We start from the raw sequence: 24936 nt of genomic DNA on the forward strand, positions 1-24936 counted from the left end.
TGTTAGCTGCCAAGGATCGAGTGTGTGTGTGTGTGTGTGTGAACTGTGCGTGCATTGGGAAGAAAAGGGGAGGGGGTATCCTGACCCTTCCCACTCTAATCCCAGCTAGTTCCTTCCAGATTAACGTGATAATGATAACTCATGAAATAGACAAGTAACCAAAGTAGGATCCACGTCCTACGAAGACTGTAGGTAATAAATAGATGGAAGCAAAACAACTTTACAGCTCCGGGTTCTTCTGCTTATAGAAAATTAAGTACGTTACAAAATAATTGTTTTCTCAGGAAATAATTCCTTGCAGTCAGTAGCATACTCAACTATTAATATTGTATTTTTGCCACCCTATCTACAGCAAGCTTTTTTCTTACTGAGCCAGTGGAAGAATATCCAACCCCGCATCAAAAAACGGCACAGAAGCCTGTTCGAAAAACAATCACCACAGGACGACCAGTTGTCTTTACGTTCAGACATGGCTTCCTTCCTCCAACGCACGTAGACAGCTTGGCGCTAAAGACTGAAGATAAGCGTAAAAATGTGCTGGTTATCAGAGACGAAAGTCGAGTAGAAATACGCTGAATGATGCACGAAATACTGAATTTAAGATTTCACGCATAAAAATAACAGCTGTATATATATAAAAAAGTGCGTCACGAAAGACTATAATCTCAAAGTAGCTACACGTTTCTTATAGGAAAAAAAATCTCATGTATTACTTGCTGGGAAATATAAAATTACTAGTGTTTGCAGTGGCGGCGATTGGGTTCCAAAACCGGGGAGGCAAAGACAGTGTATTTACCTTTGTAGATACGGTTTAGCATAGTGAGGGGGCAAACGTGATCTAATTGCCGCCAGGTAACGCTCACTGTCAATAAGCAAGCAACACACACAACTCAAGTTTCTCTCAACTGCTCTAACAGTCACGAACCGAGTTTCAATTTTTTTTTTCGGTGACCTTGGGTTCCGCTTCTGACGTAATGACCAGGTAGGATGGGAACTGGATGAGAACTTCACGTTGACCTCTTTTTACAAGAGGCGACAATTTCCTTCCACATACATACCGGAATAACTGATCTTACACAGTCTCAAAAATACTAGGTCACATTTTGACTTAATTAGTATTTCCTACAGCATGCGTAGAACGAAGAGTTTTCCATGATTTTTCACGAATGAATTCTAATTGTAATATGGCGAAGATTTTATTGTGCCAGGTAGTACTGAAGCCTGAACGAGAAAAGTACACACCTACACCAGAGGGTGCCAGTACTTTACAGTACAAAAATGAATAAACAATTTTTAAATCACTATTTGTGGGCCCTTCATAACATGACAATACTGATTTTGTTATTTCCTTTTTAACAATTTCTTGCAGGGCTTTATTTTAAAGAAATTCAGGGAAACCTATCTGGAACACAATTCATAAGTTTTATTTTGTAAGATTCCTATCGTCCTCCAGCCAGATATCTGGCATACACTGATATATACTTCATTTACATGGAGGAGTAAAAAATAACTAGATACATAAATTTTTAAGTTATCTTTAATTTGTATGAGCACAAGAAATGTGTCACCGTCAATGCAATTAATACATTTTTAGTCTTATACCTTCAAATTCGAATGTAACTGGAAACTACAAACTGATATAGAAAGAATACTTAAAGCAGCTGATGTCATAAAACAAAAGAAGCAAAAGTAGAAGCTGCTCTACAAGGCCACCTGCATTATATTTTTCTAGTGAGGAGCAAGCAAGGCATTTCCTCCCCCCCCAAAAAAAAAGTTTCCCACCCTCCCCCAAAACTATATCATATCTTCATTGAAATGAAATTGCCAAGAGTTTAAAATTTCATGAAAAACCATGCTAATTTTAGATGAACATCAGTAACAGAAAGAACAACTCGATTGCAGTTCATGCAGTTCATCTTCAACAAGGAAGAGGAAATCTAGAGTAAAGTAATTCAGTTACTTACGACTAGAAATTATATGCATGCAATATGAAACTTTCACTTCACATTCATTTCCAGGAGAGAAGAATGATTCTACACTTTAAACAATTTTCCTAGATCTTATCACATTTTATACCTTATTTAGCATAGTTTCAGAATGTAAATCCCACTTCTTTATCGGGTCGGCAAAGCAGGTCCACTTTTATGATGTGTTTAAAAGTTCAAATGTTGTTTTAGTTTAAGAGATTAGAGGTAGGTAAGATGTTAGATTTCAAATCACTTCCCCTTTCAAAGAGAACACAAACGACCATCCTGCAAACTCGCGAAGAAAGAATCCTGACTGTTTGCCTTGCTCTATCACCTTCCACATGCCCATGTTGTCTTGTAATTACAAGTAAAGTAAATATCATAAATATTTATAAAAACTGTATGAAACTTCACCAAAAAAAGAATCATCTTTACCTTTATGGAGGAATAGTCACATTGGGAAAAATTGGCAATGTAGAGCATAAATTGTAAGGAAAATAGGAAATGCTTTCCTTTCAAGTCTTTGAATACTATACCATGAAGTAAACTCAACTCCTATCCAAGTCTCTAGCAAATTTCCTAATTCTAACATCATGGATAAGTCCAGCTTACAGAAGATGGGGAGGGTCAAACCTGTCTGTCCACTCCTGTTGAAAATAAATGCAAAAGCTGGGTGTATCATCATCCCTTCTCACTTCCATGTCACTCATTTCTCAATAGTGTGCAAATGCAGCGGTCTTTTTTACAGAATGGATGGGTCCCATGTTACTTGTTGATTTGGAAACTACCCTAGGCAGTTTTCATACTGAAGGGAGAAATGCTCATATTGCTTGAAGACTATCCAATCAAATAGAAGGCTTATGGAACATATGTTACACTTAAGAATTGGCATGGTCTAGTAGTATTTGAAACACCAACAACAACTAAGGTGGTAGTGGTGATGGCAACAATAAGAACAAACCGTCCATCAATAAAAAGTCCTGCAATGACTGGGTAGAACAGTGTTGCAAAGTCATGGTATATTGGCTTTAAGGTTGATGGCCATAGATTGCAATCCGAGTACACATCTGATACCATCTAATTAAGAAACAACAGAAATACAAATCTGCAACAACACACAATAAATACACATGCTTCTTCAAGAAATTCTTAACAAATTCATTGGATTTTTAACACAGACACCATGGGGTTGGTGATGAAAGATTTTGAACTGATGAATGCTAGTTACATTTTGGAAGAAAATCATTTTCAAGTCCATGCAATATATAGCAAGAGGGATGAGGAATAAAGCGAAGACAATCTTGGCATAGCTTGCTTGGTACATGGCACATTGCCAAACAGGAACTGTTAGCACCCTTGAAATAACTTTAAACCTGTGCCCAGTAGGTTTGCTCACTTGCTTCCAAAACAAAAGAGGCAAACATATGTTTTATGCATGATATGGGAGTGAACGTGATCTAGTCATCAGGTCCCAATCTTTAAGGGGTTCCCCAGATTACAAGACTTTATGAAATTTTATTGTTCATTTCTGTGCTTTGGGAATGAAAATTACAAATTTGTAAAATTAGCAAGAATTATTACTTGTCTGTGTAGTGGAACCACAGGCAAAAGAGCTTGCACAGATCCGTGACTCCTGTGCATCATACCCCTCATGGAGGGGAAAGTGCACGGAGGCTTTTGGCTGAAGGTTCTTTTCGTTTCTATAACATCAAATCAGTACTGATAAATTTTTCTTGCATTACAGCAGAAATGTGAAACAGTGTTCTGTTGCATGGTAACATTGAACCAAGGAGCATCTGGTGTGCATTTCCATGTAGGAAGTGGAGCAAGGTTGGACAGACCTCACCATTTCTGACCAGAAAAATTTACAAACCAAATTCACACACTTTAGAATCATGCTACAACAGAATGGGTACAACATCAGAGATATCGACAGGTCGTTTACCTATGGAGACCATTCACGGAAAGTGTGGTCCTTAGAAGGGCAGATTCATCAAATCTGGGACAGCCAAAGTTGGGAACATGCCAGTTACAAGTACAGATCCTTCGGCTTGCAACACAGTAGAGGAACATCGCATTACAACTGTTTCACCATTTATTGTATACACCTCCAGGAAATTAAGCAAAATTCTCGCCAGGCATGGGGTAAAGACAATATGCGCACCACCATCCAAGACCAAGGCCCTTCTCTGCTCAGTGACAAATGACTTAGAACTCCGTACTCCAGGAGTTTAAAACATACCATATGTGGGATACCATACATAGGACAAACAAGACATCTCGATCAGTGGCGCACTGAACATCAACACAACATCAGACATTTTCAACCAGAAAAGTTAGAACTGGCATAACATAGAATCTCCGAGGGCCGCATAATTTTATTTTCAGACACTAAAATCATAGCCAAATGTACAGGTTCCTGGGACAGAAGTGTAAAGGAAGCCACAGCCATTGCCCAAGAAAACATGAACGTCAACAGGTACATGGGACTTCAGCTCAGTCTCACCTGGAACCCACTTCTCTGAAAAAGCACAACAGCAGCCAATAGAACATCAGGATCCAGGGAGGATCAATCACAAGACAGGCATTAAGCTCGGCCTCCTACTACACACTTATTTAACCTCACCCTTGGTCTCTATTGAGCATTCCCTGACGACGAAAGCAATGTATGCACTCAAAATGTTGGACCCTAACATGATTTAACCAGGCATGTTACCAGAGAACACTTGTTCAAATCACGTCACCAGGAAAGCTACAATTCCTACATACTGCATGGTGTGTTACTGCATAGAAAACTTGTGCTTCAGACAAATTTAGATATCTTGAATTCATGAAGAAGAAGAGAGAGAGAGAGAAAAAAAGTTGTAGGTCCTGGATACATTACATGCTCAAGGCACAAGCACAGATTCATTTCATTTCATTGTGAAATTACAAAATTTTCAGTTACTTTCATACAAGTAGTTGGATGATGTGCGATCAGTGCATTGTGTCCCATCACTGCTATTTTCTGGCTTTTGAGACTACTGTTTTCAAGTAGTTCCGCAATTTTCATCAGGATGTTGGAACAACATCAAAATTTTGGAGGTCCCACTTAAGACCAAACCCACACAAAAAAAGGAAGTGTTAACCATTCAGCTACGTGGGAGTTCTACTTTAACAAAAGAGGCTACATAAAACATATCGTGTTAAATTTTCAATAGGACATTCTATTAAAGTTTATCCTACATTTTTGGAAAATGAATTAAAAAAAAACTATATTTTTGAATGAAATAACCGTGATCAAATTTATAGCAGAATGCAGTTAGGTGCTTGCATAAGAACACAGAAAACTTCATATGAAAAACTGAAACTGTATGTAAATTTTCAGGTGAGCAGATTAAATATCTGTTAATAGAGCAACAAAGTTCTCGGATGTTAAGATTCCTCAGTCTTCATGTTTGAAATGCAGTGAGTTGACAACATTGATTTGCAGATGAAAATTTCTACTATTATCTAAATGTGAATCTCTGTGGAAAACTTGAGTGTTTATCATGTACAATACAACATACTTTTTCTTAGTTCATACAATATGAAAACTGGTGAAAATATTCATTACCTCACAAAATAGTCAAGTAAATGTTTCATTACTTCTCTATCCTAATCATATTTCTCTCCATTACCAAAAATCACAATAATCTACAGAATTCATCCCAAGTGGTAGATTGCTTTGTATTGTAACGTTGTAGGAGACGGTCTGTGATTTTCAACCTTATGACCATTGTGAGATCCATGTAGAAAGATGGAGAAATGGGACAAGCCTCCTTTAGATTTCAAACAGTCAACACTTGAGATTTAATTAAACTTTGGCACACCAAAATGACAAAAAATATGCAACACATGTCACTCACGAATAAACCAATCCATTGCAACCTTCCACCGATAGAGGAATGACCTGTGTGACCTGCACAACTTCTTTTCCTCAAATGAATTCGTAACAAATTATGTTATAATGAATGTGATAAATTCAATTTGAAAACTTCCTTCTTCTTCTAAAGTTCTTCCTAATTGACCACAATACATAACAGATAACTGCACATCACACTTGGCATCCTGTCTAACCAATAAGATTCCACTATATCATAGATCAGTGTTTGAATGGTGGGGAGGGATATGCGAATGAAACCCCCTCTAATCTAGCAAACAATTAATCCATCAGTACAAAAAAGTATGAGATAATATCTCCCAACTTATTATTTCCTCGTTAAGCTTTATTCATGTAGTAAATTCACTTATTTCTTCCATTAAAAAATATATAATATTATCCATAGGAAGATTTGGGTTTGTTGGACTGGAATATTGGTGAAAACAACTTTTTGCATTAAAATAAGGCATACAATTGCCATCCAATATTTACATCCAATCTGTCTTATGCTATATTTATTATTCTTTGTGCACATAGTATATAGGGTAAAGGAGGGGAAGTTCGCCACCAAAATGCTTTTCATTTTTCTCCTTCTAAACGAATTGGGAGAGAAGAACAAAATTTATACGATACAAAAAGTAGTCATTGTTGATTATGAGGAATGTAACACAAATACTGTTTACTTATACTTATGATGTAATATTAAAAATACTAAAATGAGAAAAAGTGGCGAAATTCCTGCCACATGCTGGAAAATTCGCCATATAATTTATCATTTTATCATCAGTTTAAGTGTATCAAATACCAAGTTGTTGCCAATAACTCAGACAACAAAGTGTAAAAATGACAATACAAAACTGCTTAAGAAGATACAATACAAACATGTTTAAAAAACATAGGCCTAAATGTTCATATGTATTGTTAACAAGTTGTGTGTGAAAGATTGCCTGTAAGAAGGGAAATTCGACACATTTTCTGTTACTCTGGTGAATTTACCAGCAAGTGCATAGTCGATAGAAAACAACTTATGTTCACTTATACATGCACGCTTTCCAAAAAAAATATATATATATATATTTTCACGACATTCTTACGGTTTGAGATTACCATATCAATAATTAAAAGTAAGAAAAAATATTCTTATCTGCCACGAAATGATAATTTCCAACATACTATTGAAATTCGGAAACCTTTCTTTGTCTTCTGTGTAGACGCAACTGTGCATTCCAAACTGTACTGCTTGCTTACTATTTCACTCACCACACTACAGATTTCAGTGGAAACAAGGCACATGTTACTTGATTTTTTTTACAGGCATCAGCGAGTGTTTCCAACCTATAGTTTTTATCTAAGATTACAAAAACCACAAGTACAGCGAAATTCCCAGCATGGCGAACATCCCTTCTTTTACCCTAACTTCTTTCAATTGACCTATGGTTGCTACATGTGTGTAAACACTTATTTGCTAATGCTTTAGTGCACACTTCCTTCATCAGATGTTTAGTTCCCCTCAAGCCAGACAAAGAACATGTGAGATGTCCTTGAACTTTATCAAACAAGTGTATACACTTTAGCAAACTTAAGTCCAGAAAATGTTACATTACATGATACAAAATTATTGTACTTTTAACTTAGCAGTTAAAATATTTACAGCGAATGCATATCAAATTTCACAACTTTCAATACTTCAGTATCCAGATGTTGTCAAGAAGTAAAAAATAATAATTTTCTACTTACGTTGCTTGTTGTTTGTTTCAGCTGCTTCAACATCCTGAAACAACAACAACAGTGAAATTACCTAGTCCTAACAATTACAAGTATCAAACTACAAAACAAGACAATTACTATAATGTAAATATGCAAAATTCATTCCACTCTTTTCTATTTCAACCCAAACACTACTGCTTCCAACCAGATTCAATAATATGTAGAGGCATCCATATTTTGTCTTTGACGGAAACACAAAATGTGAAATAACACACTGTAATGTTAATTCTTCAGGTTTTCGAAAGGTGTGAAGGGCATTTTCCTATCATGTTTTGTTACGAAATGATGCGAAATAAACTCTTAAACATGAAATTTAGAGATTATCTGTATTTACTGATGGCACACATTCCGAAGTTAGTTATGCAAATCACGGAAAAATAGATTAACTCTTCTGCAAATGTTTGAGAATAAAAAATGGACTCCTTTACATAGAAATAAAATTAATACTGTGACAACTGCATAAATACGCTACTAGAAGGGAAAATTATATTTTGTGTAATAAGTATAATTCTTTAAATCTAATTTAGTTATATTCACCATTTTAACACTGAAATGGAATTTTATTTACCACTTTTGATACCAAAATATGCCCAGTTTTTGTAATGAAATTCTGATCCTTTATTCACCATAAATATGCAGCTCTAATAACATGACCGTTTAACAAAGTGTGACATACAAATGCTAAGTAGATGGGTCTGACATTTTATAACTGTAATACTTTGCCGAAAAACGTAATATGTATGAATTTTCTTGTATCAAAGTCACATAAAGCTTGAATGTTAAGATACAGCCGGACAATTAGTCAGTGCCAGCAAAGACTTTCCCCACAATTGATCTCCTTTCAGAAAATTGCTACATTATTTTAAATTCTAAAATGTTACAGCTGTTTGGCTTTTGGAATTCCTTCTAGAACATTCCCCTGAATTATCATGTAGTTTATTTTCTCTGTTATCTAGACAAGCAACGGAAAACCAACTGAGGATTCACTTGAATGCTTTAGAACAAGCCCATATGAACAACAGTCTGTGTGACACAACCTGCCTGCCATGGCTTTTCATGGGACCTTAGTACCTCTAAAACCTATAGCTTTATTTTGAGGCATTATTTTTAGTGTAAATATAGGGTTTTACAGAGGCTTTCAGCGTATGTGTGACCAAACGCGATTCCTTCCCCCTGCACTCAGAATTAACTCACCCAACCTTGTTCTGGCATGTTTGTCAGTGTAGTGTGTGAGCTGTAAAAGAGAGGTAGTGTAGTGTTTTCTCACTGGGCCGAAAATCCCGCCCAAACTGAGCCACTTTTGGGAGGAGTACGTTGTATAACTTTTCCAAGCATTTGCGTTATCTGGCTGGGTCGAAAATGCTGCCAAAACTGAGGTGCTTTTGGGAAGGTTATGTTGTAGCCCTTTATGATGCAAAGTTCAGTGTGTCAATGATAAGGAAGTAGTGTAAGAGCAAGGATTGTGACGTTCGTTTGACTTTATTCAAGAATGTGATCGGCAAGTATAAGGATTGCATGGCCCCAGTGTTCGGTTCTCCAACAAAGGGGACGAGAACATGGCCATGCACACCACCACCAATATGCAGGTGCAAGGTGCGGTTCACAGTTTCCAAAGACATAGTTAGATGATTCGCCATCTGTCTTTGGGTCGGTGGATTCTCTTGCATGGCCATTCTGCGAAGTTTCGCCTGCATGCTGGTGGTGGCTTGTGTGCACAGCCGTGTTCTCGTTCCCTTTGTTGGAGAACCGAACGCTGGGGCTATGCAATCCTTATACTTGCCGATCACATTCTTGAATAAAGTCAAACGAACATCACAATCCTTGCTCTTACAGTACTTCCTGATCATTGACACATTAAACTTTGCGTCATAAAGGGCTACAACATAACCTTCCCAAAAGCGACTCAGTTTAGGCAGCATTTTCGGCCAAGCGAGAAAACGCAAACACTTGGAAAGTTATACAATGAACTCCTCCCAAAAGTGGCTCAGTTTGGGCGGGATTTTCGGTCCAGTGAGAAAACACAAGCACTCTTTTACAGCTCACACACTACACTTACAAACGTGCCCGACCAAGGTTGGGCAAGTTCATTCTGAACAGGAGGGGAAGGAATCGCGTTTGGTCAAATATATGCTGAACAGCCTCTGTACAATAGGAACTTCCACATGTTTTCTGGTTATGTTTGTCATCTGGCATGTGCATATTATGAACACTTATTATGGTAATTGATGTTCTATGTTCCAAATGCATGATTATTTCAGTCTGCAAGAGTACACAATAGAGAAAACAAAAGATCACATAATTTGATGCCACTGGGTTATTTGCTTAGAGGCTACATGAAAGGTAACCTGAGAACTACCAATGAACTCAAAGAAGAAATTCGATATGTCCTAGCAAGCCTGAGCTACAATTATGTGAAAACTAAAAACATCATTAGAAATCTAGATAAAATGTGACACTATGCCAAAGGAGCCATGATGGTGATTTGTCTGACATTGGCTTTCATATCTAATTGAAATTAATTCTATTGTGTGTTAAAATAAAGACATTCACAGTTTTCTTACTGTCCAAAACATCCATTAGTTTCTATTGGAAAACTCTATGTAATGTAATACACCCACAAGACCAATTGCTGAAGTGGTTACTGAACCTTCATAGAAAAAAAAAGTTTGACACTCCTACGCTAGAAGAAATGAACCAACTGTTGTTTTATAAGTATGACCATAGTGATTATATTTTAAGAAAAAATGGTTCTCTGAAAAGTATGCTTGAAAAATAAGAAACATGTAGTTGTGTGCCTGATTAAAATATATGAATGACCTACTCAAAAATTCATTTAACATTAAAATATCATTATTTTCGACCTGCTAATGCTTCTGAATACTCTATATTACATTGTAAAAGATTATAGCCTCCATTTTGCTTCAAGTGATCTGATAGTCCTAGGACTACATCAGAAACCCCAATTCTTAATTTAACGTGTCTATATTAAGGTGATCTGCTTGCAACTAGTGTATGTCATTGTGCTGTAAATGATATACTTAGCAAAGGTACTTTCAAATTCAAGAAATTTACTTCAATGAAGTTAAAGAAAGCTAGAGAGGATTCCCACAGAGACCTCATATTAGAGGAAATATCAAAGTCAGTGAAGAGAAACTGAAGTAGACTGTAGTGGGAATGAAGAGGGAAGCACAAATACTTTAAAAAGGGTGGCATTTTTTTTAGCCATTCCTACATATCCTTCATAAAGGCTAGCCAGCCAGATTGAATGCCTTCTTACAGTACTATTGCTATACATAGCACTAACGTGTGTATAATTCCAGAACTATGAGTGTTGTACTAAGGGTTGCCACACATCCTGGATTTTCCATGACAGTCCTAGTGTGATATCATTTGTCCCAGTGTCCCAGAAAGTTTCTTTGGTATGCAATATGTCCCAGAATAAAATGGGAAAACAGAAATGATTAATTAAATATTATTCATTAATTCCGTTTTCAATTACATTCCTACACACAAATCTATTGTAAGGTACAAAATGGTTTTCTAAAAATTAGGTTAGACTGGTGTTTCATTTTCCTTCACGTTCCTGAAATACCTTATGATCCTTGGAACACTAAGGTAGTTTCAATGTTTTGTCTACATTAATTATGGTGTATGTACCTCCCACTTTGTCGGGTCCAGACTCACCCCCTTCCCGAACAGGCTTTCGGCGAGTGTCGTCCTGGATTTTCACTTATTGAATGTAGCAACCCTGCATGAACTGTTCAATACAGGTAAACAAAATTCAGCACCATGTTTCACAAAATTTAAGGCAGCTACAGTGCATTTTCACTTTATGTGCGTATGCATGTATGTATCGTGTGTGTTCACACACAGATATAATAGTGTATGCACTTTGAATTAAACTAAAACATGACAGTTTTGTGAACATATTGGAGGTTATTAATCTATCCACACAGCACGCAGAAAGGTTAATGCCAGTAATTAATTTCATATTACAGGAACTTTAGACATGGCTCAATAGTAATATGTACACGGAATGTACTTCCACAAACACAAAACTGTCGCCACCCACATCGTAACTTGTAGTTATCTGCTTCTCAGGCATCCAGTCTGTATTGTTACGCTGGTGGTCACTGTACGTGCTTCCTGATTTAGCGTCAATTACAGTTTATACTATGTTTGATAGAGACTTTCTCGATTTGGTCGTTGTTGTTGCCAGGGGTCCCGGGTTCGAATCCCAGCTTGGGCATGGATGTTTGTGAGCGTCCATTCATCAATTTCATCATATCATCACTCACCCCCATCTTCGCAAATTAGCCAAAAGTGGCACAAAAGCGAAGTAAAATAAAGCAACTCAATCAATCTATTTGGTTGTTGTTGTATCTGATGTGTTTTGCTAGGTCAGTGGTGAGTTGGCTTTTTCTCAGAATCATATAAGTGCTATTGAATTCATTCGTTAATAGATTAGTTTGTCTGCCAATGTAATGCACCCTGCATCACATGCTCCCAGGTTATTCAGTGCATCAAGGAAGTACAATTTGTGCTTACCGAGTCTGCTAGATATTTTGGTACAGGGTCTGTGTGCTACAGCAATACTGAAAGGTCGCCAGAGTAGAGGGGTGGTAGGGGTAGACAATCCACTTGTTTTTACCTTTCATGTCTGTGGTGGTTCAGATTTCAGATTTGAGCCTCTGTCTTACTACACCTTGTGGATAGTTGGTGTTCCATGTAACCATTCTTAGACTCCATTTTTGTGATAGTGGTTATTTCTTCTCAAAGGGCCATCTTACAAGGAGCAGAAGGAGAAGGTTAGACTAAAAAAGTTGAGCCACATATTGGCTTTTTGTCTTAGGGGATGGTTGAATAGAGCATGCATATACTGGTTTCCTGCATCCAGTTTCCTGTACACCGTGGTGACAAATTTGTTGTGATGGCACCACTATGTTAGTTTTCCTGGCAAACTGATAGCCTGGGGGTGTACGATGCAGAGTGTTAGTGCAAGACACATTACGTTGGCAGATCCATCCAATCAAATAATGAAAGAATTCAGCAAACAGCACTTGCCTGATGGAAAAAAAAAACACCATAGCAAAACACAACGCAACCACCACAGAACAATGCAGACTGTAAGTCTGGCAAGCAAATAACTACAAGTTCCAATGTGGATGGTAACAGTGTTCATCAAAATTAATTGAACTCTTTTGTGGACACAGAAATACATTTCATGTATATGTTAGGGCAGTTATGAACTTGCAAACGGTATTATTTCTGGAAAATACAATGGTACGCTCATAATAAATCGAGTATTACTAAAAACGGCTCGATTCCTTTACAAGCTGATATAATGTATATAAATCAAATAATAAAGATGTTATTGAGTATTATTTACATCTGGTTTATTGTGCATTATGTTATTGTGTGCATAATGCTTAATAGGGTATTGTTGATTTCTTAGAGTCCAAAATAAAGTATTCTGTATCATTTTATTAATATTTATATGTCTGTGGTACTGTATTTTGGCTCATATTGTTATCAGCACACGAAAAAGGTGCTATACAATTAGAACTAATAAATTAATCTAAAGCATTTAGGAATGTGTGAATGTAAACTCCTTCAAACAATAAATAAAAACAATAATTTAAAATAAAATCCAAAATAGATGTAAGAATCTAATGTTCTAGAAAATATACAAACTTTTCCCGTTCCACTGATGTTTTAAGCAAGGTTCACAAAAATTAACAGAGTATTTTCTGAAACAAATGTGGTAATTCTTTTCTGTTTGGTTTTTTATGTAATAGTGGTTCAATAAATTAATTACTTAGTTCTAAGCAAGGTACTCCAGGAGTAGTACCTCTGAATTATCCTAACTTACTAATTACAAGTGTCCGACTGTAAGGACGAACTGTATCTTACCACGATGGAAAGACTGTTACCAAAGATGAGAAAGAAATTTACCTGCGTCAACAAATGATTGAAGTTGAATTTTGTCTCTAGCTCCTTACGTGGTGTGGCAGCTATTGCAGTAAGGGGTGTCATCACTTTGGTCATCTCCTAAAAGAAAATATTTAAAATCACGACAATGTTGAATCAATGGACAAATACTAATTGTCAGACCTAGCTACATTAACCAATATGTTATACTCTAATGAAACTTAAAATCCATGTAGTCACACTCATAGTAGAACAAATAACAATTGATTTCTTCCTGTAGTGAATATGTCTTTTTAATGCTGAAAGTTTCAGCACATTTTATTTATGTCTTTTTCAAGAGTCACGAAGACACATGTGAAACACATCACAATATTGAGTATTATTTAAAACATAGTCACTAGAGGTTTTATTAGTTCTACTGTTACAAACTTCTAGCATAACATATAACAGTCTACATAAGTATTTAACAATATAAAATACAATGAGTCAAAGATGGGCACTTCGGGTATCTTATTCAGTCAATGCTACTAACTACTGATGCACAGAACATATCCTACTGCTAAATACATGATGATTTAAGAATATTAAAAATAAATCTAGTGTGCAATGGAATAAGGTGTGCAAGATTTTATTATTTTCATACAGCCCTTCAATTCTCCTCACAAATTCTACTTTAATTCCTTTAACAACAAAGGAAAATCTAGTTGCAGGCAATAAAAGATCCATTCCCACTAAAAGTGGGTGTTTGGTCATTTAGAATTGCTACATTTACTTATGCTTGTTTTCTGTTTGCAGATTTAGAGCTTGAGTTTGAAGATGAGAAATTGATCACTGTACTACTGTAATGTCATATCTCTCGTTAACTACAACCAAAATAATATATATATACACAAAAGCAACTGGAAATGACTTCTGCTGTCAGGTAAACAACCCAGTTACAAGATGTGAAAAGAATTTGTATTCTTCTTATAATGTGTCATAATGCAAATAAATACCACACTTTTAGTGGCAAGGTCATTGAGTCAAACATCCAACTTGATTGGTCACTGAATTAGCAAAATGTGAAAACACATTTTGATAAAGTCAAACACACTAGCTATATTAAAATGAAGCTTCTCTTATGAAATATCAATGAAGCAAGAAAAAAACGCCAATAACACTAACCTTGAGAATATTTTCAACTTCTGCCTGACCACCCTGGCCCTGCAAAATTAAAAAAAATTGTAAGCAACACAAATAAAACAAGTCTCATTACCAATACTCAAATAATCTGACTACTTCTTAAATAACATATTTTATACATATTCTTAATATTCAAATTAGCCTCTGAAAGAGAAAGCATTGTACTTCTATGTTATGTTTATGTATTAAAAAAAAAGTAGCATGGAATGTCAAGTGTTCAATTTTCTATTGACCAAATATTTACTATAATGATTTACATATCAATCCTCTCACATGTGGTTTAAAAAAAAAATTAGTGCCAATGTTCTCAGATTTCAAATTTCTTCTAGTTCATAAACTTTAAAAATAAAATACCTTTCCCCTTACTATAATCTTGTACTTAATCTCAAAACTTTTTCTTTTATTTGAAAAATAAATTTATACTTATTACAATTATACTTTCAATTCTGTACTGCTTTCAGTTTCTGAAGAAAAATAAAGTTCTGACACTATTTGTAATTTGATTTGCTATGGTGATAAATATACTGTGACACTCCTACAACAATTTATGATGCTCTGTTGGTACATATTAATCTATATTTCTTTCCTTCACATAAACGATTCATTGTGTTTTATTCTATTGTGTTATCAGAAGAAAAAGAAATATTCCGATTTTCATATGCACGCCTCAGTGTATTCATATGATATATTGTTATTTGCTTGTAGGAACAACACATTATTTACTGTTATCTGTGAAAGTAGGAACAATAATCACAGATTAGAAAACAAATAAGAGTTTATGCTTGAATGACAGCAAACTGTAATGACAGTATTTAACATTCTGGTATATAACATGTTACACAAGTACTGTACAACAGGATCAATAATTTGATGAAAGAAAATTCCTAAAACTTCTTTCTTTAACAGATGACGAGGATATGGTGTTCCGACTTTCATACATTACTCCTCATGTAAAAACACCACAATAAAGAAATCAATCTACCTGGAAATCTACACAGGAAAACATTTCATTTAACAAAATAAAGTTTCAATCAATTTTCAGAAATCATAATATATAAACGTTGATATGTGTGATTTCTGGTAGTTGTGAGATGTTGGACTTTAATGTTGATAAACTTCATTAGATACATCCTACTTATTTTGAGCTGAACATTGAGCATAATTGGCCAGCTACAAATTTAAAAAAAATCAACTCTGACCTTTAATCACAGTGAGAACCTACTGTGTGCCAATTGGAATAAGATTTGGATGCTTGATAGTAATGGCAACATTCTTCAGGTAACTTTTGTTCATGTGTCCGAGCTTCAAGATATTTATGCTGCATTAGATAAATGTGAACTTTCCATTATTTTCTGTATGGTTTGATTAACAAACATGACTGTATTGTGTTTATGCATGCAGAATATGAATATTTATGAAGTTCCATGTGGCTTCTTCGCACAGTTTTTCAGAATGATTGAAGGCCAAGAAAAAAGTTGTGACTGACATTCTAGGGCAACATGTAAAATGTTCTGAATTATTCATAAAGGACTTCAATAATTTACCAACAGCATAAAATAAATAATAACCTACTACAAATTTTTACTGACCATGTAAAAACGTTTTGATTATAAAAATTACAATAATAATTAGGGTTGAGCCGATACCGATGTATCAGTATTGGGCAATACCAGTGGTATCGGTATTGAAAAGTATCAGTTGAAATCCATGTACTGATACCAGCCGAAACTTTTCCAGCATATTGGTCTTTCACGGGGTACGCAAAAATGCTGCACGGCACTTTCAAGGAGTGTAATTTACCTTGGAAATTAAGGAAAATTCAAACTTTCTTTTCATTTTGCACCAATTTTGCACGAAAAATTATATTTTGTGATTACATAACATATTCTGATAAATTCTTGAATATTCTAAAACAAATTTCATGGTAAATTGTTTCATGTAATTGGAGAATATTTACACACCAATATTGATCGATATTTTGAACAAATGTTAATTATTGCAATTTTCAAGTATCGGTATCGGTCCAAAGTGGTATCAGATCAGCCCTAATAATTTGGGTTTCATTAAAAATTCCAAACACTTATTTGCAAATGTAAGTTGGTCTGACACTGAAATATTTGAATTTTAGAGAATTATATATTCTCAAAAATTTAAAAAATATTATTGATAATGAGTTCTTATCATTCTAGTTTCCAGTGGAATATGAATGTATCACTAGTAATTATATGAAAGGTAAGAGTACATGAAATACTGACATAATTGTAACTCTAATGAATATTTTACATGCTTATGCTGGAAAGATCTCAAGAAAAGCAACTGACACAGTTAACGTTATCACTACAACTTTCTAATAAGTTATTCCTATAAATCATTTATGAACATTAATACAAACTATAATACTATATATTTATATGATAATGCCTCATTATTTTACACCATACAGTACAAACGAGCACCAGAATATTGAAAGTGATGAGATGCAAAAATTAACTGTGAAATGTTATTCGTAGACTCTCATTACTGTTAGGCAGGTTATAATTGTTGATTAACGTACACATGTAATTGCAAATTTAAAAAAGGAACAATGTTCCAGACATCAAGAGAATTGTGCCACGTTTCGTCTCTCGGTTGTATCCTTAGCTACTCGAGTAGATCCTTATTAACATTCTAATCTGCGGATATTTAATGTGTTAGGACACGAAGCACTGATTCCGCATGACCAGCCTGGCCTCTTCCTTACACTTTACGTCCCTCCATGTCGAAAACGTAAACAAACGTTATTTTTCACTGGCGCCTTGTTGACGGTTGAAAGGTCTTCGGAATTAAAAACAGTGGCCATTACGGTGAAAGGAACAAAGATCGTCACAAACTTCCCTATCAGGCTTATTCAGGTATCGCTCAAGCCTGATGTAACATACATACCCTATCGGCTTGCTTGAATGCTATGCCTTTTCCACCTTTAGGCAATGTATACCCCAATAAAACACGAAATGTTCTTAATAACTTTGTTTATATGGGTCCGTAATATCGGCAAGTCGCCGCAAATAACAGGCACATTTACATATGGATGAAAATAGTAACTGACCCGCTTTTTTTACCCCGAAATTGCCAAGATAATTTCCAAGAATAGGTATGGGTGTTTGGCGTAGGTAGTAATGAGGGGATGGACAGATTTGAAATTAGTATTGCGCAACATCACCTTGAAGGCCAAGGCTTTCATTGGGTAACTGTAGTCGGCGCATCGAGTTCCATCGTCGCCGTTATCTTAATTTCTAGAACAGAGGCTGCTGCTGCTTTTTTTTTTTTTTTTTACCTTCTCACGCTGAGGGGTCTGCCTCGCCATATACTACGTTTGGCCATATTGTTCATTCATTCATTCATTCAAGTTGCGCACGTGAGAAGCCGATGGGGATATGTTTTTTTCGTGCGTCATTGGCTAGTCTACACGTGTCCTGGAAATGGATAGGTAGAAGAGCACCTGTGGAATGGCCTCTACGGTCACTCAATCTCAATCCACCGGAGTTCATATGAGGAATTCTCAAGAGTGAGAATCAGAAATCTGTTATCATACAATGAGTATCACTGCAGCTTGGATCTGGAAATGTTGCGCCAAATTCAGAACATGCTCAAACGTGATGGATACAATTGTTTCAGACTTTATGCACACCCTCTTTACTTTTATTGACAGTTCGTTGCTTTTGTTGTACAAAAGTCACAATCTCATTATCCTGTTGCATTTTGTAACCATTGCAGATGTAATTATATAAAATGCAACCTTCGTACCAAAGGGACACGACTAAATGCACGTGTCACTTCGGTCTGAAATCTCCCTAAATTCCCTAAGCTTCCAAACAAGCAGCTTCAACGAATTATCCACGTATTTTCACCATTAGTGTCATTATTTTGAAGCTTATATTTTGATTCCTGAAGCAACTTTGTGGGACATTTCAAAATACTTTTATGGTCATTTCTCGTTTGTTTTAGGTCATCAACTTCAGGCTCCTGAGGATTCAGAGAATAGAGTATTTAAACTTACCTGTTCAACTTGAAGTTTCGGCAAGTTCCTGCCAGAATGGTTAATTCTTGTAATCCCGCCACCCCCTCCTCCTCCTCCTCCGTCCCCCGGCGGTCCAGGCAGGTGTCCCAGGGGTGGTCCAGCACCCCCTCCTCCTCCACCTTTGATGGCGCCGTTCGGCCGCTGGTCGTACTTGATCGATTGTCCGGGGAAGCCGCCTCGACCGCCGTAAGCAGGTTTGCCGTCCGTGGGCTTGACGAAGCCGCCCCGCGGTTTCTCCGAACTCCCGTGCGAGTGGATCCTGCCATTGTGGGGGCCCGAAGACGCCGGCGGAGGGTTCACCGGGACGGCGAACTCCGCGGAAGAGGGCGTGGGCGGGACGCTCGTCCGGCTGTTGGGCTGGTTGGGCGCAGGGCTCGCGGGAGGGTGGCCGTCCACGCCGATGAGCCTCTTGGGTTCATCCAACAGGTGCTTCACTTGCTCGTAGTCGCCCAATTTCCTCTGGATCTGCTGCTTCACCTTGTCCGACGCTGAAGGTTTTACCTGGAATGGAAGAGAGGAATGCCAATTGTATTTACTGAAGAAATTTAATAAGCAATTTCAGACAAATGTGTGTTTCGATGTTCTTGGTATACCATTGGGAAAGGGGTTCGTCGATTACTATGGCTAGGATTTTTATGACCTAAAAATCACCAAAATATGCAAAATAAAATATGCTCTTATGACCTAAAATTTTACAAAATATGCACTATAATTTGAAAAATATGCCATTATAACTAGACTGTTTCAAACCAATATATAACTTATGCTGAAATATTTTCATATATATACTATTTTTAGTTCACATTATGGGCCCTAATGAGTTGAAATCCACAATGAATACTTTCTGTAAATTTTCAATTAAAAATGAAAAATACTTTGCTGCAGTAAATAAAAAAAACACTCGAGTGAACATGGGAGTAAGAACGAATCCACTTGGAAAATGACTGTATATTTCTTGGAAAAGCGAAAATATGCTCAATATGACCGAAAATCCATCAAAATATGCCTCATCACGTACAAATGGCCAAATATGCCAAAATATGCCCTTAAAAAGCACATAATTCAATTAGTTTCTTCACACTATAAATTTCTAAATATTTAGGGAACACATCACCCTTACAAAAAAAAAAAAAAATGCTAAGTCATGAAAATCCTAGCCCTATCGATTACATATATTCTGTTCCACTGGTCCTTCAGTTGATAGGAAATAGCTCAGCTCAGAATTGCTGTAGGGTGAGATACTTTACGGTGGTTACCAATTATAGGCCTAATAGTAAGTGCTGTTGGAAAGAAGCATATTACTAGGTGCGGAATATCGCCAAAGTTTTAGTACAACGAGAGCGTAGCGCAGTTGCATCTTTTCTCCGCTAGGGCCAGCAGTGTTGCGATTATGGTGTGTACAGGTCACAGGTGAACATGAGGCCAAGAATGAGTCAACATTGACGGCAAAACAAACTTTTCGTGTCGTGTACCACAAATATGTGCCTACAGACAAAGCAGTTAGTGAGGGTATAGAAAATTCTCGCATACTTTGCAAGACTGATGGATTGGGAGCTCTTCTGAAAATTACTGCTCATCTGATCTGATTCCATCTGATTTCGTACTGTAATGTTAAACCAAAGATCTCGTGTAGAGGTCCCCCTATGTCTTGTGACATACCAAAGGATCTTGGCTGCAGTCGCTACAAAACTTACGGCAGAAACTAAAAATAATGTTTCCGCATCTAATGATTACATTTAAAATTAAACACAATAAAGAAAAATGATCAATAATGCCCAATTCATTATGGAAATATAACTTGCAGCGAAAGGGTTAAATAGATCTCTAGAATATTTACATCAACACAAAACATCAAACTAACCCCAAATTCTCTTTACAAATAGAAGAGAATACTAATCTTGGCCTCTTGTAGAAAACGTGATGTGGTGTATTTTTTATGTACTGGCGGTGCACCATAAAATGATAGGAAGTTCATAACAACTCTCTGCTTTTTCACAAGAAGCACGACTGATGTTTTAAACAGAGTTGTCAGCATGAACAATCGAGTCTCGGCTTTGAAATGTACACTTTTTGAATGTAATTTGCTGATCAAGTCTCATTAATGCTGCAGGTTATCTTGAGGTCGTGCTGGATTGAAATTTCGAACTCGCACGACTTATTTTATTTTACTCCTACACTCTGACAGGGTGTAAATGATACATAGGATCTCCAGAAACTACTGCACTGAACTCAGTTCTGGACCACCTCTCCCCAGGTTTTTCCTCCACACACTCTGCCACAGTCCTTTCCTAGGTGCTCACCAAGATTTGTAACTCATTTGATATTCTTTGTTATTCTTCATGTTTCACGGGCATATAGCGAATTTACCTTCGTCATTGAATGTTTTTCGTAGAATAAATTACATGGCATCTTATGAACTAATGCAAACTGATACTTTTTACTTGAACCCTTCATACCTAGCGGATGTTTTCAAACAAGGGCGACTATATAAAGACAATTGTCTTTTGCAATAGTTACCTCGAACAACAAAGTCAACGGCTCCAAGACAAGATTGTTTCTGAAAATTCCAGTCCAGAAACGGGATTTGTCAAACTTTTCCTCTGGTCTTCATCTGGCAAAAGATTGTGATCTAGGATAGGTGGAAAGCCACTCGACCACTTGTCAAGACTACAAGATGCAGTCGATATGTACTTTTCATCCCTTTCCACCGACAAGGTTGACTGGGTTGCATCATCATTTGAATCGGAGGAGTGTGCAGAGGAATTAGCTTTCCGTGACAGTCAATGGGACGAGGTCAATGAACTCTCATCCGACTTCCCACCAAAAATCTAATTTGATGAGAAAGACGCTGCAATGACAGACAGACCCAGACATGGATAGCGTGAACCAAAACTAGTACGTTTTTCAATGAGAATATTTCATACATTCTGCCTGAAACTTAGTAAACATTGTTTGCAATTGTAAAGAAGTGTATCGCTTACATTTATAAGCTGTTCGGGGAAACAGTACTTACGCCAAAAAAATGCACCTTTACAGCAGTTATTTATGTTTATTCTTTTAATAGCAAACATTACGGATACGATATGCATGTTGGATCCTCACCTTTTAGAATCCTTACACATGTCCAATATAAAATTATATTTTTAATATTTTCTATAATTGATTCAGTGTGAACGAAAGCAACAGAAACTAGCAGTTTGTGCCTTTTCCCGAACAACTTAGGTTTCTTCAACTGAACCGCAGGATAATTCTACGGTATATCATGCATATAACGTCATCGCCATGTTGCTTATGTAGTCTACACGTACAGGGGTGTCCATCCCACCCAAGGTCGATGGCGCGTTCCCCCATATCATGTCCTAATCCCCATTTATAGTATTTAATTACGACAGCGTGTCAACTTACTATCATATTACTGAAGCTTTACGGAACACTTTACTTGATCTCTTTCCCCTCTAAGGTCTTCCTCTTTTTCATCTAGCGGATTTAGCGGATTAAATATGGTGAACCTACTAACAAAAGTGGCTTGGGACCAGCTGAAGTAAATGAGTTACTAAGGAAATATATCTAAATTCCCTCCCTCATTGTACATATTGCAGCAAGATTCCAAGGTGTATTATTATTATTATTATTATTTGCACATAAACGAGCACCACTGGGAATATTTTGAGAACAGTAGAAGGGTTTGAACTGATCTGGAAGTAGTACAATTGATCGAGGAACTTCCCGAAGCTTTAGGTAAAGCCGTAATAACTTCGCTGCACGCCACGGACATACTTCTCTGACGTCACGAAACCGGTCGGGTTTTTTCCCCTCCCTCTCGTGCTTGCTTCTCTTTCCAGCCACTGTCGTTAGCCTTGAATGTGCTGAGCTCTAACAGGTATTTTTATATTTGCCGACGAGACTTTAGTCACGCTTCCGCCTATCACCAGTTCGATGCTAAGCAAGTAAGCGGTCGCGGAAAATTTACCGCATTGCAAGACTGAATCATGCCCTGATTATAGGAAATGAAAGCATACAAAAATATCACCCAAATATGTGATTACTGCAACTTTCGAAATTTTGTGCATTCCTCAACATATAAAAACGCATTATGTACTTTCTTCACTGATATTATTATTATTATTAAGGAAGGTGATTTGGCAATCGCCCCTCCAAAATGGTGATGGCAGATTTTAAGAGGAGGGTTAATTTTCCTACACGTTTCTTGTGCAAACTTATCGAAAGGTTCACACCACATTTTCACTTCCAGCATTCTCATCCAGATTGCACTGCACTGCACTGGGCGGAAAAAAAAACTGAATCAGCATGGCAGTATGACAATTAGCTACATCCATATAAAATGCTTCCCCGATGGTGTAGTGGTAACGTCGTGGTCTTGTAATCGAGGGGTCCCGGTTTCGATAGCAGGTGGAGGCACATAGTGGTTCGGATGCCACATTAAACTGTAGGTCCAGTCCCGATTATTCATTCCGTGCATGAAATACATTATTTTTATAAAAAAACTCATATACACATGTATGTATATATATCAGAGTGGTTACTTTAAGACCATGATAAAATTCAAGTATAATTCCCGGTTTTCAAGGTGAACTTTCCAAAAATTCAAGGACACAAGCAGATGTTTTATCCATATTACCGCCTCTCACAACCCACACACATACGTATACACGCAAATATATTAACAATAATATATAAAGGGTCTGTGTGATTCCAATGCAACCAAAAATTCTCATTCAATTCAATTAAACGGTATACATATTTAAAAGGTTTAATTTAAGGTTGTGGAGTTTACATTTACCATTTCACATACCCAGACTAGAAATAGATACACACACACAAGTCTCGAATGTTACGGGGTATTGCAATCTACGAAAATTGTTAATTGTATACGAATTTCAAACTCAAATTTACCTAATCAACTTTATCTCATATTGCAATAACATTCAGTCTGTCAGATTAGATTTACAAAGGTCACTAAAAAAGTAAACGGATTATGAGAATGCTGTTTTATTTTCAAGACAGCTTTCTTTTCCTTCTTCGATAAAATTAAAAGCTGAACTGTGAAAAACGTGCCTCAGACCATTTATAAATATGTATAAATGCAATGGGATTTAGATTAATAAAAGTTGCAATTTTTCACGTCTACGGAGAAAAATTCAGGCAGAATTCCAGGTGCCAATAATCCACGCATAATTCCCGGAATACAGTTCCGCAAGAAAGTTATTTTGGCCACGGGTGAAGCAATGGAAACGCTTCCTGAATTTTTGCACTCATTTCTCCTCCCCCTTTTATTTCATTTTTTTAAAACAAGTGACCATACCCTTGGCTCCTGCCAAAGTGTCAGCACGGGCCACGCCCATTTGATGCGCTCCCCTGAAGGTTATTCGCACCGTTTTCGCATGTAAACACGAAAGGGTGCGGAAGTTGACAGCTCGGCGTACAGGGAGAGGGGAGACTGCGGCTTTCCGCAGACCTTCGGTGTCGTCCCCCCTGACGAGCTTACAACTTTGGATCTGCCTGATTCTGACCTCGTCTCAACCCGCGCCTCGCATTCTTGGCGCGATCCCAGTTGCTAAAAACGGGCGTCATACACCGCGCGTCAAAAGATGCGCGGAATCAACCACGCCGCCGCGCGTCCAGACCGCTCCTCACACTGACCCATATAAATTGCATCTGCCCAGGAACTGCATCCCGACATTTGTCTCGACAATGTTCTAGGAACGCTTCTTTAATGACACAAAAACCTACATGCAGCGCTTGAAGTGGAAACTGCTAGGTGGAGAAAGAGGTTGCTTCAGAATTGGTTTAATATGGGGACTATGCTACATGTTAAATTGTCCCAGCTGGAGGATATATATTTGGTCTGTTCAAGCCCACTTTATGCACAGATAGGCAAATCGAGAGCGGACCTACAGTGGAACCTGAACAATTATGTGTCTCCATCGGGGATCGAACTCGAGACTCCTTGATTACAACGTGACACCGTTAAAGCTGCGCCATCACGAAGGCCATGGAGGATACCATCTCCACCGCACCCTCTTCCCTTCGAGTTCTTGTTGCTCGCAGGTTCATTTTACTTTGATTTTCTGCCACTTTTGGCTAATAGCGAAGATGAGGATGAGTGATAT

The 24936-nt window shown here is 37.1% G+C and overlaps 1 protein-coding gene across 4 annotated transcripts in view; it reads right to left on the bottom strand.

The window, feature by feature from the left end:
- lilli (AF4/FMR2 family member lilliputian) overlaps nucleotides 1-24936 on the bottom strand; it is a 357328-nt gene that overhangs the window by 66701 nt on the left and 265691 nt on the right. For all 4 annotated transcript variants that reach the window (XM_083123637.1, XM_083123636.1, XM_083123634.1 and 1 more), the window contains 4 exons: nucleotides 18785-19306; nucleotides 14731-14769; nucleotides 13591-13686; nucleotides 7606-7639 (listed from right to left, as the gene is read on the bottom strand). In XM_083123637.1, the coding sequence (XP_082979763.1) occupies nucleotides 7606-7639; nucleotides 13591-13686; nucleotides 14731-14769; nucleotides 18785-19306 (691 nt within the window). The remainder of the gene's footprint in view (nucleotides 1-7605; nucleotides 7640-13590; nucleotides 13687-14730; nucleotides 14770-18784; nucleotides 19307-24936) is intronic.

This window comes from Lepisma saccharinum, chromosome 6, assembly GCF_977018435.1.
Source record: "Lepisma saccharinum chromosome 6, izLepSacc3.1, whole genome shotgun sequence".
Taxonomy (NCBI): domain Eukaryota; kingdom Metazoa; phylum Arthropoda; class Insecta; order Zygentoma; family Lepismatidae; genus Lepisma; species Lepisma saccharinum.